General features: G+C 34.9%; 1 protein-coding gene across 1 annotated transcript; it reads right to left on the bottom strand.

Annotated features, from left to right (window-relative positions):
- Window positions 1-10,018: 10,018 nt before the first annotated feature.
- LOC131066487 (membrane protein PM19L) lies at window positions 10,019-11,150 on the bottom strand. Its single transcript, XM_058001258.2, has 4 exons — window positions 10,876-11,150; window positions 10,573-10,783; window positions 10,454-10,499; window positions 10,019-10,357 (listed from the first exon to the last, which is right to left on the bottom strand). The coding sequence occupies exons 1-4, from the start codon at window positions 11,000-11,002 to the stop codon at window positions 10,277-10,279; spliced, it is 465 nt and encodes a 154-aa protein (XP_057857241.1). The 5' UTR covers window positions 11,003-11,150; the 3' UTR covers window positions 10,019-10,276.
- Between the last annotated feature and the right edge of the window lie 1,496 nt (window positions 11,151-12,646).

Below are 12,646 nucleotides of genomic sequence, written 5' to 3'. Positions count from 1 at the left end.
TTTGACAGATTGCAATTTCGCTAGAAGATAGAATGAGATTATTAATAAATAAGTACTCTAAGAAAATGGACAATTAACAAGCTACTTCAGTCATCTCTGTCTAGGTCCAATATCCTTGATCGTTCATATGTTTTGGATGAGAAGGATCAATATTTATGTTGTCCTTGATTAGGGTTGACTAGCCCTTATCCTCTAATTAAAAGTTTTATAATTTTTGTTGCATTGCTTCTCTTTCTTTTGAGGGTTTAATCATCTTGTTTGGCTATTGCAACAGGGTTGGTGATGAGAGATTAATCAATTCATCTATGAATATCTTTTTGGTTTAAAATATAGACAATGCTCAATAAGTTTACCTTAGAATGTTCTAATTCACTCAGAACTTTGTTCCATGCTTACCAAGAGCAATGCCATTGTGGAAGGTGTTGGCAACAACAATGTAGGAAAACTGAGGGGGGGAGGGGTGAATTAGTTTTCACCAAATTTTAAACAAATTAATCTCAACTCTAGATATGATCAAGAACAACAATAACAAAGATAAACACCACGTCAACAACACACATAACACACAAATTTTTTACATGGAAAACCTGTTTAAGGGAAAAACCACAATGGGAACCTACCCACAATATGTTGAAACTCTGCAATAGTATGTGTAAATATTACAATTAGGAATGCACATACATTCATGCACACTGCCTAGAGCTCACTACTAAAAAATGAAAAAGGGCTATGACCCTAGGAAGGCTCATTTCCTTACAAAGATCAGACAACAATCCAGGTTACATGAACTTAAAGAATAGCATCTCCAAATGCCTAATCACAGTTCCGGTTAAGAACATTGTCTGCACTGCAACACTTCTATGCTCTTCTACACACTTTCAAAAGGTTAATTTGCTTTTTCGCACATACACAACTCTCAAAGAGTGCAAACACAACCACAAACATACATCTTACATGATTACTACACTTATTTATACAAATCATCAACCTTAACTTCAAGGTCGACTCAACACAGAAGACCTAATTACAAAATTACATCACATGATACATAAATAAATATGCGAACTAATACAATGTAGGTAAGGACATATCATGGACCTAAATCAAAACCTCGAACATGCAACACCATCAAATATCTCGCCAAGATCATCCGCAACATGCAAGAACCATCGAGTCGGCCATAAAGTAGTATAACATGAAGAATACCACCAGACCAATAAAATCTTCAATAACACACACATCGATCAATGTGGACCACCAAAACGCATAGAACATGATCAAAGAAAATCAAAAAGCAAAGTGAATTCCTCCGCAACAACCACAACAACTCGGATAACTAGAATCATCATCATTTCCCTTCCAGTGCTCAAGAACACCAACAACAAATTGAAAGATATGATTGTGAAGTTCCAAATAATGAACCACCCAAAATGAGGACACACATAAATGTCCCAAACACTCAAAAATCTGCACAACATAATGAATCAATTTTGGAGCAATACAAACCAGAAATCACAACTCTGCAATACAAAACCAACAAAAAAACAAATCATCACACCAGATCACATAACTCGATCAGATCACCTTCCAGAACATTGAAACTCATAGTGAAGCAACTAGATATAAGTATCTCAAAACCCATTAATCCACATCAGCATATCCGCAACCAAACCAACTCTCTGCAACATCGAAGCACAAGAACATAGGAATATGTTGACATCAATGACAACAACACATTCCAACAACTCTAATATCCAACAATCTCCCCCTTTGGAATTGATGGCAACATATTAATGTGAAAAAAAATCAATGCAAAGAAAGAAATCAACTCCAACAATCTCCCCCTGAGATCATGCACACATAGTAATCTAGATAGATAAGACAGTTTTTCACATGCTTCTCTCCACCTTTGACATCAATACTAAAGGTGCATATAGAAAAACATTATTCTCTCCCCCTTACAAAAAACTCACAAATTTGAACATCTGAACCACAACACTGACTACTCCCCCTGAGTAGAAACCCCCTCTCATCAATCCAGATATCAAAATAAAATGATGAAGTCCACCAGATTGATTCAAATCAATGCATCTAGTTCACATTAGGAGGGGCAATTACCCCTAACTTCTCTCTCAGATATAAAAATGTGTCTGTAGGAAAAGGCTTCATGAAGATATCTACAATCTGATCCTTTATAGATACATACTCCAATCTGACTTCTTTCTCATTCACCTTCTCTCTCAATAAATGAAACTTGATTGATATATATTTTGTCTTAGAATACAATATCGAATTCTTAGAGATATTGATATTACTTGAATTGTCACAATATATAACAGTGGGCTAATTATAAACAACTTTAATATCCTTCAACATCTGCTTCATGCAAATTACCTGAGTACAGTTGCTAGCAGCAACAATGTATTCAACTTTTGCTATGGATAAATAAATAGCATCTTGCTTCTTACTTGCCCAAGAAATCAACTTCTTTCCCAAAAAGAATGCACCAACTATAGTGCTCTTTCGGTCATCAACATCACCTACCCAATCAACATCTATATAAGCACTTAAAATGAAATCATCATTCTTTGGATACCACAAACCATAATCAATTGTTCCCTTCAAATATTTGAATATCCTCTTCACAATAGTAACATGAATTTCCTTAGGATTAGCTAGAATCTTGCAACAAGACATATCGCATTCATAATGTCAGGTCTAGTCTGAGTCAAATATAGCAGTCCACCAATCATAGATCTATACAGGGTCCAATTAGCCTTCAGAGATTCATCATCTTTTGTCATCTTGCATCTAGTTTTGGATTAAGGCAAAAACAAGTTTTGAAGGGGCCTTGGAACCCTTTACAAGAGAAAAGGATCAATTTTGGCTTAAGAAGACATTAAGCCAAAACATACCACAAGAACTAGACAACCCCATAAGAATGATTTTCAAAATTACATCAAGGGGGCAGGGACAAAATAGACTCATAAAAGAAATAAACATAAAGAAGAAACATGAAAAAACTAGACAACTAGAGAAATAAAACTCTCAAAAGCCAATACATGGGTTTTAAAAATAGGCTCCCATAACCCAAACAACACTAGAGAGAGATCAAAAAAGTTTCAGCCAAAGCTCCTCAACCAAAATCCACCAAGATTTACATTTAACACTACTCTTGTGGGAGCGGAGGGTCATATCAAAAGAGGGTTTAGAAAGCTTATCTTTCTTACCCTTAACAGTAATCAAACCCTATTCTACCTACACTACCTTATTATGCCAAGCCAACGAAAGAACACCATCATCCTAAGAAAGAAAACCAACATAAGGAGCATCCACATTGCCAGAGATATTATCAATTTTCCTTCCTACAACCATAACATCATCAAGAGAGCCGCCAAAATTAACAAATGGAATGTTGTTACAAGAAATAACATTCTGAGGCTCCTTCCCATTCACATTAGGGAAATCAACATGACCATCCATCACAGAATCAGTACCCCCTCCATTTGTGACATCCAGAGAGGATGCCACAAAAGTGACAAAACCCTGTGAATCCATCGCAACCACTTGAGAAAAGATTCTTTGTTGCTCAGATTTTTTCTCAACCGTATAATGTTTTTTAGAAGCCCCATTCCACCACAAGGTCGTCATTGTCTTTTTCTCAAATCCACATTATGCAGCCGCATGACCAGTTTTAAAACATCTTCTACACCGAAAGGGTATCCCTTCATAGTCCAAAGATTGAACCCAGCAACCCATAGAATATTTGAGACAAATCTTAGTAGGCAGTTCATTTGAAACATCCATTTCGCCCAAAATGCTGGAAAAGGTGGAATAAAGAATATCAGATGATTCATCATCCACCATAAAAAAATCCCCAAGGGCTTCACCCACTTCCTCCAAAAGAGAATCAGTCTGTAGGTGAAGGGGAAGATTAGGAAGCCGAACCCAAATCGAGATCTTGTTTAATGTTTCCGAAGAAGGATTGAATTCAAAGTGCCAAGACTTAATCATCAACATAAATTTATCCTCCTAGCTAAAATAATGATAACATAAAAATATATTTATGTCCTGAGCATTCTCAAAATTTTCAATAAAAAACCCTTTATCCATGTGGTAAATATGAACTTTACCAGTAATGATAGGCTCCCAATGTTCTAAAATCCAAGAGTGCACCTGAGGGAGGATAGGCCAAAAACCCTTAAATCGACATATAGCTCCTTGTGTAGAAAAAATAGACACATTGTAATCTATTACCTCTTCTATCTCTTGCATCTAGTTACCATAGGAGTTCCAATAGGTTTGGAATAATCTAACCCAAACTTCTTCAACAATTCCTTCACATACTTTGATTGAGATATGAAAATTCCATTATTAGTCTGTGTAATATACAATCCCAAAAATAGTTTCATCTCACCTATCATAGACATCTCAAACTCTTTTTGCATATCATCAACAAACTTCTTACTCAAATCATCATCTCCTCAAAAAATAATGTCATCAACAAAAACTTCAACAATCAAAATATTATCATTATCAATCTTGAAGTATAAGTTACTATCAGCAGTACCTTTACGAAATCCCAGCTTCATCAAATACCTGTCCAATCTGACGTACCAAGCTCTAGGGGCTTGTTTAAGTCCATACAATGCTTTTTTCAATCTGCATACCATGTCTCCTTCATCTGTCAATACAAATCCATCCAGTTGCTCAATGTAGACTTCCTCTTCTAGTTCACCATTCAAAAAGGCTGACTTCACATCCATTTGATATACCTTGAATTTCTTATGAGCAACATATGAAAGAAATAATCTAACAACTTCAATTTTGGCTACTGGAGCAAAAGTTTCCTCAAAATCAATACCTTCCATTTGTGAATATCCTTTACATACCAGTCTTTCTTTGTTTCTAATAACTTCTTCATCTTCATTCAGTTTATTCTAGAATACCCATTTAGTACAATTTACATTCTTTTCTTTAGGTCTCGGAACAAGTTCCCATGCATTTCTCTTCTCAATCTGGTTTATTTCATCTTTACAAGATTCAACAACATCTTTAGGCTCAATTTTAGAAATCAAACATGTCTCTTCAGCAACAATTCTTCTCCTAGTCATCACACCTTTATTTTTATCACCAATAATTTAATTATCTGAATGATTTAATCTTATATACTTGGGGGTTTTTTGATTGTTCTGGTTTTCAGTCTCTTGAACTTTTTCACCGCCAACAACATTTAGATTTATTGACTCTTTCAGATCACTTTGTTTCTTGCTCAGAGTTTATACTTGCTTTGAAATAACATCCTGATCATCGAATTCATATCCGTATGCTCGGATTTGCTTCTCATGGCACTCATCAACCTTCACATTCACACTTTTCACTATTTTTCTATATTTTGTTGTAAAATCGCTAGGCCTTGGTCTTAGTAGAAAATCCCCAAAAGGTTCCTTCATCACATCTTGCATCAAATTTTCCTATATCCTCATCTCTTTTGATATAACATTTGCTTCCAAAGATTTTAAAATATCTAATTGTAGGAACATGACCAAACCATAACACAAAAGGAGTCTTATTGAAATCACCTTTTATATGCATCAGGTTGAATGTGTACATAGTAGTGCTAACTAATTCTCTCCAATAGATATGCAAAACATTTATTTCAATCATTATAGTCTTAGCAGCATCCAAAATAGTTTTGTTCTTCCTTTCAACAACTCCATTTTGCTGAGGGGTTCACGAAGCAGATAAATGTCTCCTAATTCCATGCCCTTCACAAAAGAAATTAAACTCGCCAAAAGTAAATTCTCCTCCTTTGTCAGATCTTAGACACTTAAGCTTCAATCATGTATCTGTCTCCACTCTAGCTTTGAATATTTTGAATTTCTCCAGTGCTTCAGATTTATCCCTTAGAAAAGTGACCCATGTCATTCTAGAATAGTCATCAATCTACAACATAAAGTATTTGTCACCTTGCAAGCTTCTCACCCTAGAAGGACCACATAAATTAGTATGCACAAGATCTAATAGCCCAATAGATGTATACAGTTTTCTCTTGAATGAAATTCTTGTTTGCTTTCCCAATTGACATTATTTACACACCGGATTAGTAGGCTTCACTATCTTAGGAAGATCTCTAACAACTTGGTTAGAACTTATCTTAATCATGCAATCAAAATTGACATGACACATCCTCCTATGCCACAACCAACTCTCATCAATTTGAGCAATCAAGCAACTTTTCTCACTAGCATTTAGATGAAAGATATTACCTTTAGTTTTAGTTTATGATGCAATTTCTATACTAGAGCTATTAAAGATCTTACATTTCCCATTCTTGAATTGTAAATCATATCCCTTATCAACCACTTGTCCAACACTCAAAATATTATACTTCAAACCCTCAACATATAAAACATCATCAGTATTACGCTTACCATCAAGAGAAATAGAACCTATACCACACATTACAGAACATTTGTTGTCTCCAAATCTTACTACACTGCCATCAGAATTCTCCATATTCACAAATTTACCTTTATCACCTATCATGTAATGTGAGAAACCACTATCAATCACCCATTCATCTTTCTCTTCAATCTTAGAAACAAAGGCTTTCTCTTCAACAATGCAACTTGTAGAATCAACAGGTACGAGATATTCTTCCTTGATAGCAATTAACACAAATTCATCTTCTGAATTCCCTTTCTCAGACTCATCATCTATCACACCTTCATCAACAACATAATAACATTTCTTCTGATATCTATATTTGCGATTAGGCTTGCAAGACTTATCATACTTTGACACTCTTCCCGTTGTTTCAGGACATCTAGAAGCAAAATGTCCTATATTATTGCATGATTTTTTTTCAAAGGTAACTTCCCTTCATACTTACCGGCTCCCTTAGGCAACATTCTAGCAATAAGTGCTTCAAGCTCTTCCAATTCTCTTTCCCGTTCTTCCATCTCTCTCATTTCCCTCTCATATCTGGAAACCCTAGTTGAACTCTCACTCGGATCATACTTCTTCTTCCCGGATACAATAGCTTTAAATTCAGTCTCAACTTTGCCATGTGATTCTCTAAGTTCACTCAATTCAAAAGAAACAAGCTTACCAACCAGCATATCTCTTGTCACAGTTGTCACAGTTCAGATCTTATCAATATCAGCAACTTTATGTTTGTAAGGAGGCAAGGAACTCAACACTTTAGCCACAATCTCATCTTCTTAAATGACTCCACCGACACATTTGATGTTTAGTAAAAGATACTTCACTTTACTCATAAAGGATGAAATATTTTCATCTTCTCCCATTCTCAGTAACTCAAACTTTCCTTTCAAGCTCTACAATTTAGCAACTTTCATATGTTTATCTCCTTCATACAAGGTTTCTAGCTTCTCCCAAATATCATGAGAAGACTGCAATCCCATCACATTAGTCATCTCTGAATTAGTCAGGGCACTCAACAATGCTTCTTTGGGTCTTATCTTATATTCAACATCCTTAATCTCATCTGCAATAACATGACCATTCTGAGGAACATTGTAGACATTCTTTGTGATCTTCCAATAATCTTCTCCAAGACATTTCAAGTGACACTCCATCTGGTTCTTCTATATGGTGTAATTAGTTCCATCAAATCTCGGACTCTCCTTCTTGAAAACAACAGTTGCCATCCTGGATCTCTTTAAACGATAAAGCTTCTTCTAGAAGATCTAGTTTTGACACCAATTGTTGGAAATAACAATACAGGAAAACTAAGGGGGGGGGCGGAGGCGGGAGTGAATCAGTTTTCACTAAAATTTAAACAAATTAACCTCAACTCCAGATTTGATCAAGAACAACAATAACAAAGATAAACACCACATCAACAACATAGATTTTTGACGTGGAAAACCCGGTTAAGGGAAAAGCCACAGTGGGAACCTACCCACAATATGATGATAATCTGTAGTAGTATGCGTAAATATTACAATGGGGAATGCACATGCATTCAGGCACACTACTTAGAGCTCATTAGTTAAAAACAACAAAAAACTACAACCCTGGGAAGGCTCACTACCTTACAAAGATCATACAATAATCTAGATTACATGAATTGAAAGAATAGCTTCTTCAAATGTCTGATCACAGTTCCAATTAAGCACAATGTTTGCACTACAACACTTCTCTTCTCTTCTACATACTTTCGAAAGATCAATATGCTTCTTTGCACATACAACACTCTCAAAGAGTGCAGACACAACCACATACACACAACTTACATGATTATTACACTTATTTATACAAATAATCAACCTTAACTTCAAGTTCGGCTCAACACATAAGACTTAATTACAAAAATTACATCACACAATACATAAATCAATATGCGGACCAAAACAATGTCGGCAAGGACATATCATGGACCCAAATCAAAACCTCGAACACGCAATACCACTGAATATCTCGCCAAGATCACCCGCAACACACAAGAACCATCGGGTTGGCCAGAAAGTCATATAACACAAAGAATGCCACCAAACCAATAAAATCTTCAATAACGCGCACATCGATCAATGTGGACCACCAAAACGCATAGAGCACGATCGAAGAACATTAACAAGCAACGTGAATTCCTCTGCAACAACTCGTATAACTAGAATCATCATCATTTCCCTTCCAGATCTCAAGAACACCAACAAAAAATTGAAATATACGCTTGTGAAGTTCCAAATCATGAATGTCTCAAACACTCTCCAAAATCATCACAACATAATGAATCAATTCTGGAGCAATGCAAACCAGAAATCACAACTTTGAAATACAAAACCAACAAAAAAACCAATCATCACACCGGATCACATAACTCGATCAAATCACCTTCCGGAACACTAATATTCATACTAAATCAACTAGAGATAAGTATCTCAAAACCCATTAATCTGTATCAACATATATGCAACCAAACCAACTCTCTGCAACACTGAAGCACAAGAAGACATGAATATGTTGACATCAATGACAACAACACATTCCAACAACTCTAATATCCAACAAAAAGTGTATACATAATAATATTGCATTATCCACATTATAATTAAAATCATAAAATTTAATTTCCATCCACTACCCGCCTTAATTGCACAACATTATGCTAGAGGCATTGTACATTTTGATTACCACATATCTTCAGTTATTGTAGATCTATATTCATAGGAAATGCTTCCATGAGAAAAATGATCCACTTTATTTTTTATTTTAATTCAAATTTTTAATTTAGAAAAATAAACAATGCGTGCAATTGAACTCGTCATTGTTGTTTATGACTTCTTCTATGCATTACATTTCATTGGCCATTATCTGAAAGGAAATCTGATTAAATTAGTCTATTTACTTATGCTTTCCTTGAAATATGAATCATGTCCATTGAGTATTAGTGCATTAGGTGTGCTACTGTGGTCGTGGATTTATATAAGATGGGAAATCATCTGAAACACATATCATGGACTTGGACTCTAGATTAGACTCTTTAGTGACTAGAAAACTTGAATTCCTTTCTGTTCATGGATTGTTTTTTTTAATTCATTTTCATCGATTATTTACATTAACAAATTCGATTTATTTGGCCCGATGTCTAGTTTGTGTATACACTTGAGAGTTCTGGTTCAATGACATTGACATCCTTGTCACTATGATTGCTCAGATTGCTTCTGTCCTTAAAATTAAATAATTTTCCAAAGGGAATCAATCGGGTTCCTGTATTGATTCTTTTTATATAGTATCTGTGAACTTCTTAAAGTGTTCCCCTATTTTAATTGTATCAAAATTGCTATTTTTTAGAATTAATTTGTGTTGTACACAAAACCAAGACCGTTCTTCCAAACTTTTGACAGGAATTTCACTGTGTACAGCTTTTGTTACAATAGTAGAGATTAAGTGAGGAAAAAACACTGCTATCTTCAAACAATATTATTATTAATGATGAAAATATCAATCTTATTACTAACACCAAATTATATCAATGACATTACCATCGTGAAGCATGAATTTTTTTATTATATTTATAAAATTAACGATATCCATATAGTTTTTGAAGAATGTCGCATCAATAGAAGCTAGAAAATTCCAAGCTGGGACAAGTAAAGAATAAAGCAACAACAATTCCGACAATCTTAAAAATTGCTAGAGGAAACTCCAAATTGTTTTCCTGAACCTAAAACACAATGCTTGCAAGAAAGAGCAAAACCATTGAAGTGAACACTTTTCAATCTGATACCCTCGCACGTTCTTCTACTCAGCGATGCGAGAGAATGAGTACCGCTACATACACCAGTTGTGTGGCAGACAAAATTATTACAAAGGACTCCACCGTTTTCTGCACAGACATTCAAACATACAGTAAATGAAATCTACTGTCAGCAATGGAGATCCTCATAGTATGAAAGATAAGATAGAATGAATTTCTGCTTACCAGACGCGAGTTTCTGCCGTGCAAATCGATTTCCTTGCACGCCAATCTGCATGAAACGTAGACAAAATGTTATTCATTCCATTAACAATGATGTAAAGATTAATAACCCAGACACCCACCCCATGGCTAAGAGAGTGAGGCCCCAGGCTGTGAGAGCAGCTGAGACCAAGTTATCTCCTGTCCAAGACCGCAAGTGGTGAAGCCCAGAAAGGCACGAAGCAGCTCCCACTACTCCCGCTATCAACGCAAAGATTATGAAGAATCCAGTGGCCGCATTTCCCATTGGAAAGTAGACTGCCCAGTATGGGTTTGGCAGTGGAGTTTCCAGCCCTGCAAGTGCACACCAAACATTGCCCGACTAATGAAATACATATTTATACCATTTAAAAAGAAAAGAGATATAATCTGAAAGTGAGTATTACCTGTGATGATTTCATGCTCGATTGCCCTGTTAAGTGCCCACCCTGCTGTTGCACATACGATTATATACATGCACAAGTTCAAAACCAGAATAAACGCTGCAACTAGCTTCATCATTTCCTTGGCCATTTTCAATGAAGTACTAGATAACTAGGGTGATTATGATTAGAACACAAAAGATGATCTGAAGCAGCAGTCTCTCTCAGTGTGCCACCTAACAACAAATTGCACAATTTTTATAGGCATATCTTTCTTGGGTAGTATGCCCAATGCTATATAGATCTACAGTGAGTGAGTGCTTCTAGAATTTGGTTTAGTTTTATTTTGTGAAGTATTCATGCTTTCATTCGTTGGGAGGTGAATGACTTGTTAGGGATGCCTTGTTTTTTGAGTTTTTGGATTTCAGTTGCGTACAATGATAGTTTCGGGAATCAACAACTGTAAAGTTAGCAGCCGACTACCATCCTTGCTATCAGATTTCGATTTTGGGTTAAACTTCGCAATGAATTCACTTAAATAGTTCTCAACAATGCCAACCATAAGAGGAAATATTGTCTGATTACTTAATAAACACCAAAAGAATATCCCAAACCATCTTGGCAAAAGAGAAACCAAAGAAAAGATGCGTAACCAAACAGACCAAACAAAGACTTTTTCAGGAGACAAACATTGGCCCACAACTAACTTTCTATTTATCAAGAACAAATAAATTCCTTTGAAGTTCTCATTATAGACCAAGCATTATTATGTCTGGATATCCACACGGCCTTCGTGTCATTCACCTAACAAAGGAAATTAAAGTGTACATAGTACTTGTCAAATTTCAAAGCATAAGATACACTTAAAAAAAATAAAAAATTCAATCAATTTATTACCATAGGATCACTAGAAATTGTGCCTTTTCTCCATAAGAAGAGAACTATTACATTCTTTATTAGAATAAAAGTTTTTTATGAGCATAAAACCATAGTTTTTATGTGATATTTTTTTATTGTTCATAATAAATCAATTATAACAAAAAAATATAGATTCTATATGATCTTTTTCTTTTATTGTTTAGAAGAGATTATACATACTTGTTTGTCATGTTGATTATCATCTTGTGCTAGAAGGTTTGTCTATGGATTATAAATTTGATAATAACTAGTTCTATTTAAAACATTTTGTTCGCTTCATCATCTATTAAGTTTATGTAATCTATTCTAGTAGCATTTATATGATATCCTTAAATTGTATAGTTATTTATAAAATGGTAATAGACTTGTGCGAGTGTGCTGCCCTTGAGCATTTTTAGAGTACCTCCTTCCCCCACTTCTCATTTTTTATGTAGTAGATCTATTCCATAACTTAAAGCGTACATTATACAAAATTGTGTTAGTAGTATAGTATTAGAACCATCATTGTTTTTTTTTTGTGTTTTTCTTTTAAATCTAAATCAGGGCAAGTTATAACCAAAATCTTTATTCTTCTTTAAAAAAATATTTAACACAAAAGCCCTTATGTAGTGCAAAATCTAAATAAACAACAAAATCTCAAACTTTAGGATAGAAAAGATCAACTATTCCTTAAAAGAACAATGGTTAAAGACTTGGGGCATGCAGAGAAGCATCACTCATAATAGAGGATGATTAACAATATGAATGGCAATGTCATGCATATACAATGCTTGACAATGATAACTTTAAGAACCTCCCCCCCTGGGTAAAGGTGTAAAATCCTAGCGAATCTTTTTCTATAAGGAAAAAATATTAAATTTCATTGGCAAATTTTTCT

The sequence above is a fragment of the Cryptomeria japonica genome, chromosome 1 (assembly GCF_030272615.1).
Source record: "Cryptomeria japonica chromosome 1, Sugi_1.0, whole genome shotgun sequence".
Taxonomy (NCBI): domain Eukaryota; kingdom Viridiplantae; phylum Streptophyta; class Pinopsida; order Cupressales; family Cupressaceae; genus Cryptomeria; species Cryptomeria japonica.
This window is presented reverse-complemented; position numbering and strand designations above follow the sequence as displayed.